Raw genomic sequence first — 9,726 nt, 5'->3', positions numbered from 1 at the left:
AGGATGTTTTCTAGCTAAACGGACAGTTTCAGACTTTTGTACTCTTCCTCAGTACTTGCTCAATTATTTTAGCTCTTTCTATTAAATCTGCAAACTCTGTAATCCGTAAAGGCATCAATTGCAGTTGAAATTCATCTCGCAGTCCTCTTAGAAATCGCTTGCATCTGTCAGCTTGAGTCGGTACAAATTTAGTTGCATATCTGCTCAATCTCAGAAATTTTCGTTCATAATCAACTACAGACATATCTCTCTGTTTCAGCATAAAAAGCTCTTGTTTCCAGTCTTCCATATATGTCTTTCCCAAATACTTCTTCTGAAATTCCCGTTGAAAGAATTCCCAGTTTACCTATTTTTTTGGTATATTCTGAATCATTGATTCCCACCATATGTAAGCCTCCTCTTGTAACAGAGAATCAACACATATTAAACTTTCCTGTGGGGTGCATTCTAATTGCTTCAAAATTCTCTTGGTAGTCTCTAACCAATTTTCAGCTGTTGTTGAATCAGTTCCCTTTGATTCCATAAATTCTGTAGCTCTATATTTTTGCAATTCCTTAATAGGGGCTCTTCGAGTAGCAGAGGTAGAAATAGTAGTAGGCATACTTTCTACTGCTTTTTGAAGAGCTTCGGCAATCATTCTAAATATTTTTGTATTATCTTTTCCACTATTCAGTGGTTGGTTACCTACCAGATTTACACTTGGGGTTGCAGATTCAAATTCATTTACATCATGTAATTCATCTCTACTATACATTTCCTGATCGGTACCCTCGATACTTTCATCAGACATCTTTTACTCACTATAAAATAGAGTTAATTTATCAGTATATATATAAATCAGCATCCAATCCTGACTCAAATTTAACATAGAAATGGCATGTACCTCTAGAATCAATTCCAAACTCTATTTAGTCCTAGAATCGACTAAACCTGAGTAGCTCTGATACCACTAAATGTAACACCCCCTAACTCCAAGCCGTCACCGAAATAAGCTACGAGGCATTATTGGACTTATACATTAACATTTATACAAAACTGAGTCATAAACTTTACATTCCAGATCAATTCTTATCAAATTTCATCATAAAGTTCCTAATATGGGCCTACGGGGCCCAATACATATTTTAGAAGTGGTTCGGGACTAAACTGGCAACTTTGGAAATTTTTCCTTGAAGATAGGGGCACACGCCCGTGTGGCTTGGGACATGCCCGTGTGGTCTGCCCGTGGGGCTCCCATGGCCGTGGGGCCAGGCGGTGGGCAGATCTGACTTGCACACACGGCCATGGGAATAGCCCGTGTGACATAAACAGAGAGTCACACGGCCTGAACACACGCCCATGTGACTTGGCCATGTGAAAACATGATTTTTGACCATTTAAAAGCTATTTTCACATGCTAAACACCTCTAATTCATGCCCAAACATTTACTAATAGTTTTTAAATCAAATATCATTCGTTATGCCATTCAAATTTAGCAAATATTCATTCATTCACTTCAACACCTCTTAAGAATTATATACCACAATTCATCAAAATTATACTACATTATCATACTAATCAAACTCATGTAAGATTAACTTCCAAAATATGCATATTTCATACCATGCTTCAACAACTTTTATGTTTATTGATAAACAATAATTTATACATATATTTACCTCATGCCTAACACATTTTATGGATGATTTCTCTCTAAATTTGGGGAATTCGATGCTCTTAATCCTTTATTTCATATTTTATACTTAGGTGAGTATAGAAGAGTAAAAGGACCGAGAAATGAGCCAAAAACAGAGAAAACGGGCCAACATGGGGAATCAGCACTGCCTAGAGTTCACCACACGGGTAGACCACACGACCGTGTAGGTTCAACAGGCTCTAGCACGGCCTGAACCTCCGCACGCGGGTTGACTACACGACCATGTCAATTTGGTAAGATCGAAGTACGACTTACACGAGTAGATCACACACCTGTGCTCATTTAACAGCCTTGACCACGGCCTTAAGTAATCGCACACGGGCATGTCACACGGGCGTATCCCTGCCGAGCCCAAGTTTAGTCTAATTCAGAAAAGGGCACTTTTGAGGGCTTCTAAGCATCCTAAAGCCAAGAAAAACACCCTAGAGAAGGAAGAGAAGGGGGAACACAGAGTAGGAAGCAAGGAATTACTCAAGAAAAACTGATTGATCCATCTCAAAAGTCAGATTCATCATCAAGACTGAAGATCTCCCTTCAAATTTCTTCAGGAGTTTTGGGTTTTCTTATGTTTTGTTATCTTTATGCTTTTGAAATGTTTTCTTTCATAAGTATGAACTAAATCCCCTAAATACCTAAGGGGAATGAAACCTAAGACGGATCTTGTTATTATTATCTAAATTGTATGATAAATATTTGACTTGTTCTTAATTATGCGTTCTTAATTCTTGTTTTGATATTCCAGGATATTGATTCAAGTCAAGCTCTTATTCAGAGGAGGAATAGACCCTGTCTAAGAGTAAATTTGTCATAATTAAGTGGAGTTGATTGCACGCCTAGAGATAGGGTGATAAGATTTTGCCGGATTAAGGTGAAACCTAATAAAGGAATCTATAGATCTAGTTAATGCAATTCTAGGGTGTTAATTAGAAAGAGATTTCAATTATTCAACCTAGGGTTAGACATTATTAATCTCGAGAGAGATAATAATATAACTTAGGGATTTTTACGGATCAAGTCAAATGAATAAATCGTCTGATTCAGAGTCAAATAACAAGTGAAGTCTAGGTGGATTTTTCCTTAGGTATTGTCTTAATCAATCGAATTTTCCCAAAAGTATTTCCCCAAATTTTCTTTCTGTGCATTCCTAGTTTGGTAATTAGTTTAGATAACCAAACCTCTTAATTTTTAGGCTAGATAATAAAAAGGAAGTAAATACTAGTACTCGTAGTTCCTTTGTGTTCAACAATCCGGTCTTGCTGAACTATACTACTGTTCGATAGGTACACTTGCCTTAATCGTGATAATAAGTTTATTCACTATCATTTATTCACTATCATGTACAAAATAACACCTTAACAACCGAGATACATGCCATTTTGCCAAAAGAAAAGTATTCACTACTTTAAGTTCAGGATTAGCTTGGATGCTGAGTCCTTAGCTTTCTTTCGTACCTAGTCCTGCGTACGGAAACATACTGTATGGTGAGTATAGACTCAGTGGTATTTCTATAAACTAATACTTAAACAAATAATAAACTATGTATATACATTGTAACTTAAACTTTTTACTTCATAATCTTAATAGTTTCATCTCTTACAATCAATTTGTATCTTTTTTCATATCATTCAATGTCTTTCAACATCGTATATCAGTTTCAGTCACATAAACGATAACAATCAGTCTTCAGTACTTTTATTTGCTAATTTTGAATAACACATTCTTTTATTTTCATGTAACTTTTACTATATTTACGATTAAGTCCTTCCACCATAACCATTCTTTTTCTTCAAATAACCTTATAGTTTTCATTTTATACCTATTTTAAACAAATTTCAACTCTTAATATTCAATATAAAACATCAATTCTACAATTTAAACAATTTAATCCCTACTATAAACAAACTTATATCTCTCTTTACAAATCAATCATTTTCCCACTTTTAACTTGAATTTCTATCAATTAAACCAATAATTCATCAATTCATACAACTTAATCAACATCGAAAAATTCATTAACTTTCTAATTTTCAACATAACTCAACTAGTATTTCTTCCTAGGATTCCATAGACACCAAAATTACAAAAAAAATGGATTAAATTGACTTATCACTTAAAGCTTGAACCTTAAAACACCATTTTTCCTTTCTTTTTCTTTCTCTTTTTATTTCTTTCATTCCCAAAGCTTGAACCTTAAAACACCATTTTTTCCTTCCTTTTTCTTTCCCTGTTCTGCTCGTGCCCTTCTTTTTCCTTTTTCTTTATGTTTTTATTTCTTTTATTCATTATAACTATTATATTATATCATTATTATTATTATTATATTTTAAATTATAATTATTATTTCTTAAATATTAAGTAAATACATATATATTCATACATTTGTACCAATTAAAATAATACACATGTATTTATACTTACCACACACTTGTCACATAAGGCTTATTTGCTAATTTAATCCTTTAAATTTTCTCTATTCTACAATTAAACTTTTACACTATATTCAATCTAGTCCTTTTACTAAATTAGCCTTAATTCAAGCTAATTCACTTAACCAAAGTCTAATTAACTACACTACTAGCTTTGTAAATATTTCTAATAAATATTTACGAATTCATTTTGGGAAAATTATAATCCGAAAATTTAATTTTCCGATAACCTTAAAATTTGGACCGTTATAGAACTTGAAAAGGTGCCGAGGGTTTATAACACGATTGGTAATTATATGGCAAAATGGCTATCGGAGTTTGCTGTGTAATGATGTGCTCATGCTGGCTGAGAATAGGAACTATTAATTAAAAGAAAAAAAACCAATTCATCAGATTATTCATGAATTACAATGTCATTTGCCTTATGAATTCTCGTTATTGTAATAATTTAATATCAGCTTTGATGATTATATTATTTTAATAACATGATATTGTTAAATTTTGGTCTTACCCGAGCTTTTTTTTTTTTAGGTTTTTCAGTTAAATATTTATTCATTAGATATGGCAGATGAAATTTAGTGTTTTGAGTCTTTTTGAAATGCATTTAAATGAGAAATAAAGTGAGAACACTACGAAATTGAACGAAAAACTTTAATAATATCTTAATTGCTGTGATAATCTAGGTTTCCACAATTTTACACCATTAATTAATAATAAATCATACAATGTAAAATAAAAAACAGTGAAAGACTTGAAAATAAATAATATTAACTTATTAAACATAATTAAGTATTAATTATATTTGTTATTTTTCTTTCAAGTTTTAGGTTTAATTTTTTGGTTTCAAATTTTGGTTTTGAGGTTTTGGATTTCAAATTTCGTATTTGATTTTTTTTATGTTTAATGATGATAATTAATATTTACTTTTTAAAAGATAAATTTATTTATATTTATTTTAAACCCTTTAATATTTTTTGTTTTACATAAGTGATAATGTGTCATCTTATTATTAACGATGATACATGAAACCTATGTACTTGATGATAATGCATCAAATATTCTCCTTAAATAATTAAATTTTAAAATATTAAGATTTTAAAAACTTTTTAATATTAATATTTAATACATTTTAATATATTTAAATTTCATTATTTATTTCCATACACTTTTACTTCAAATATTCTAACATTTTGTATTAGTTTTAAAATAATTGTAAAAATAGATGAAATTCATTTCTTTTAAGGCTTAAAGAGTGTAAAAACTCTAAACTTTAAAAGAAAATAAGTCATTGCTCTTTTTTTCCTCTTTTTTTTATGTATCTAAACTGTCAAAATGCATAAAAAATTATTTGATTAATTGGTACCTAAACTACCAAAATGTTTTAAAGAAGCCCTTTGATCCTTAAAAGGGCATTTTGGATGCATTTTGACAGTTTAGGTACCCAATTGAGTGAGAAATTTTTTTTTAATTGTTTTTATTTTTAAAGTGCGAGAGCTTTTACACCCTTAAGCCTTCTTTTAAAAATAGTACTAATTAATAAGATTAATTTGTGACATATGTAAAATACAAAGGATTTAATAATGTAAATTAATAATACAAGTGAATCCATTATATAGATTGATTTGGGCGGAGGGACTTATGATGAAAATATACCATGAAAAATGGTATAAATGTTATATTTATTTATTTATCTCATTTCTTGAAAAATATTTGCTTCTCGTCAACCAAGTTTTTAAATGTTATAAGTATCCAAACACACTATCACAATAACCAAGTTAATTGAATTACACATATGTAATACATGCAAAAACATTAATGATTAGAGGTCATAAAAATATTAACTAAATTCAATAACATTAATAGATTACATTTAAAATCAAGATTAAATTGAATAAAAGAAAAACTGTGAACTAATGTTGAAATTAATTTAAGAACATTATCATTTCTTTCTTGTGGTATATATATATATAGGCCTTGACCAAGATCTCCACTCCATCTACCAAGTAGAAGAAAGTAATAAATGTTTTATTTTTTCCTTTTATGGAAATTACTATAATCTTTTTTTTTAATACTAATCAGCCGATACTGCATTGATGGGAGGAAATATGATTTAATTACAGGCATAGGAAAAGAAATGCTAACAGCTATACACCAACAGCTGGCTACCTAAACAGTACTTTCAAGAAAACTAATTAATGTAATATAAAATAAAAACACTAAAATAATCTCAGAACATAAAACGACAGAGAAACTAAAAAATTAGGCCTGAAAACCTTTACTCTCCTTTTGCATGGAGAACACCCATCGGTACTAGTCGATTGAGAGACCAAGCTTCCTACAAAAATCAACCTTCAAAATCTCAGTCTTCGTTAAAATTACAAGTTCTTCGGACCCACCCACTATCACAATGTCCGGACTCGACTTTGCCATTTCAACACCGTTAGCTTATTCTGCCTCTATCGTGGTCAATCAATCCAACCACCACGAGCGGAGCTTCCTCAATCTAGTATTGGGGGTTTTCATGTTGTCTTCCTTCTAGCGCCATTCCATGAGCCACTTTGTTGGCCTCTCGAGGTACATACTCAAAACGTAACCTTCTGAATCTATGACCTCTCCATTTGATTTCTTTAATCAGGCTACTAATGCTCAACTTATCATCCTCAGCAGAGTTTAGTTTGCGGATTATGGTCAACGCATCACCCTTCACAAGAATATCCTGAAATCCCATTTCCTTCGCGATGGTAACTGCTTGCAGACACGCCCTTGCCTCCGCCATCATTGAATCTGGAATGTTCTCCCAAGGAAAGATACAAGCAGCCATTACAAGACCTTCTCTATTTCGTGCTAATATTCCGGAAACTGATTTTCTCGTGCCCTGGTCGAATGATGCATCATAATTATTTTTAATAATGTCACCTGTTGGAGGTTTCCAAGAAACTTCCCACCACACCATTTGCATTTTTTGATATTTGTCCCATAACATTAATTTCTGTATGATAGGTATCGATAAAAGCTACTAACCCATGAACTTGTTCTTTGATTCCTTCATGATAAAGCTTGTTACTGTTATACCATATAGCCCAGAAACTGATCAATCTAATCATATTACTTTCTGCATTCTGGCTTTCAACTGCTTTTGCTAACCACTATTTCCAATTATGTTTTCTATTACATGTTACGTCTGGCACTCCTAACCTTCGCAAAACCTGTTGTGTGAAAGAACAATCCCGAAACAGATGGCTCACTGTTTCCTCCTCAGTTTGACACACCAGGCATAATGAATTAGTTTCCAATTTCCACAGTCTTAGGTTGTATAACGTGGGCAAAAAATCATTGGCTATTCGCCACATAAGGATACAAATTTTGCTTGGTATATTAAGTCCCCACAGCTTTGTGTAGAAAGTGGTAGGACTGTCGGTATGTAATCTATAACTTCCGCTTGTATTGATCCATTTTAGCCACTTTTGACTGTGTACTGCCCAGTATTATCTCCTCGCCAAATTAGCTGATCATAAGGTTGACTGCTCATTAAAGGGATTGAAAGAATACTCCTTAACTGCTCCTTCCCAATTAAGGATCTGATAACGTCTTGCTTCCAGGTATTGGTATCCCTATCAATTAAATCAGAGACATTTGTATATCCAATATCTATGTTTTGACATTGCACTCTTTCACTTCCTGGCCCCGGCATCCAGCTATCGTTCCAAATGTTAATTGATTCCCCATTCCCAACTCTCTACCGCATACCCTCCTCGAGGATTTGTCTAGCACTCCATATACTTCATCAAGTAAACGAAGGATAAGATCCTAACCCAGCACTCATAAAATCCCCTATTGGAAAATATTTTGCTTTCATGACTCGAGCAAATAGACATTGAGGTTGCATAATGATTTTCCAACCCTGCTTCGCTAACATGGCTAGATTAAAATTTTCTAAATCCTTAAAATCGAGACCTCCCTTCATTTTGGGGATACACAAATCACTCCACTTGCACTAATGTATGCCTTTATTGGTTTTGGGGTTCCTCCACCAGAATTTACTCATAAGACTCTCTAGCTCTCGACAGAACGAGGTTGAAAGTTTAAAACACTGCATTGCATAAATCGAGATGGCTTGTAAAATAAATTTCAAAAATACTTCTTTCCCCCCTCTCCCCCGGCAGACAAGAACTGTAAGCTCCAATTGCTCAGTACGCTTATAAAGCGTTCTTTGATATACACAAATGCATGTTTTTTTCGTCTCCCAACCATAGTCGACAGCCCCAAATATCTTTCCAGATTATTAGATATTCTCACACCCAAAACTCCTCCCACCTGTGCCTGTGTCTCCAAATTTACATTACTGCTGAAATAAATTAGGGACTTATCAAAGTTCACCAACTGACCTGACATCCTTTAACATCCTTTCATATTCATTGATGACAACCTTCATATTACTTACTCCTTCAACCGAAGCATCACTAAAAAGGATGTTATCATCTGCAAAAAACAAGTGTGAGACTGTAACATTACCCCTTCCTATCTTAGTTCCAACAAGCCTTCTTTCCTTTTTAGCTAACGCGATTAGTCGTGAAAACCTTCCGTACAAATAATGAACAAATACGGGCTGAGTGGATCTCCTTGTCTCGGACCTCTTTGAGGCCTAAATTCCTTCCCAATTCTTTCATTCAGCACAACTGAATACGAGATACTAGAAATATACCTCATAATAAGCATAATCCAATCTTCACAAAACCCTAGCCGACGCATCATGTTATCTAAGAATCCCCACTCTATTTTATCATAGGCTTTGCTCATATCGAGCTTTAAAGCAAAACCCTTTTTCGAGGACCCTATTCTCTTTTTGAATGAGTGCAGAATTTCATATGCCATAAATATATTGTCCGTAATTTGTCTCCCTGCTATGAATGCTCCTTGATTATCTTCGATACACCAACTTAGAACCTTGCGGAAGCGATTGACAAGAACTTTTAAAATAATTTTATAAAGCACATTGCATGAGCTTATAGGTCGAAATTGGCTCATCACTTTCGGTGAATTGACCTGAGGAATAAGAACAATACATGTTCTGTTAATCTCCTCCATATTTCTCCGGTCATGTAGAACATCTAAACAGTACCTAGTCACATCCTCCCCAATGATATGCCAATATTTTTTAATAAAAAAGCGCAGGATATCCGTCCTCACCTGACGCCTTAAGTAGAGCTATAAACTTCATCACCACCACAACCTCTTATTCTTTAAATTCTGCCATCAATTCTCTATTAAGTTCCTCCGAAATACATGGTGAGAATGACACAAATAATCTCTCACAATCACCAGATTCTTTAGAAGAAAATAGCTCATTGAAGTAATCAGTAGCTATTTTAGATATCCCATCAAAATCGGTAACCACGTTTCCATCATCACTTTCAAGTCCCTTCACCATATTTTCTTCTTACGACCAGTTGCACTTCTGTGAAAATATACCGTATTTCTGTCTCCCATCCGAAGCCAATTAGTTCTTGCTCTTTGTTCCCAAAACAACTCTTCCTTGTCAACCTCAAGATTCAAATGAAGTTTTATTTCAGTCATTTCCTCCAAGACTGCATCACAAATTCCAC

At 33.4% G+C, this 9,726-nt stretch overlaps 1 protein-coding gene across 1 annotated transcript; it reads right to left on the bottom strand.

Annotated features, from left to right (window-relative positions):
* Positions 1 to 6,626: 6,626 nt before the first annotated feature.
* On the bottom strand, positions 6,627 to 7,076 carry LOC108477751 (uncharacterized). Its single transcript, XM_017780250.1, has one exon. It carries the CDS (start codon positions 7,074 to 7,076, stop codon positions 6,627 to 6,629), a length of 450 nt encoding a protein of 149 aa, XP_017635739.1.
* Between the last annotated feature and the right edge of the window lie 2,650 nt (positions 7,077 to 9,726).

This window comes from Gossypium arboreum, chromosome 11 (genome assembly GCF_025698485.1).
Source record: "Gossypium arboreum isolate Shixiya-1 chromosome 11, ASM2569848v2, whole genome shotgun sequence".
NCBI lineage: Eukaryota > Viridiplantae > Streptophyta > Magnoliopsida > Malvales > Malvaceae > Gossypium > Gossypium arboreum.
This window is presented reverse-complemented; position numbering and strand designations above follow the sequence as displayed.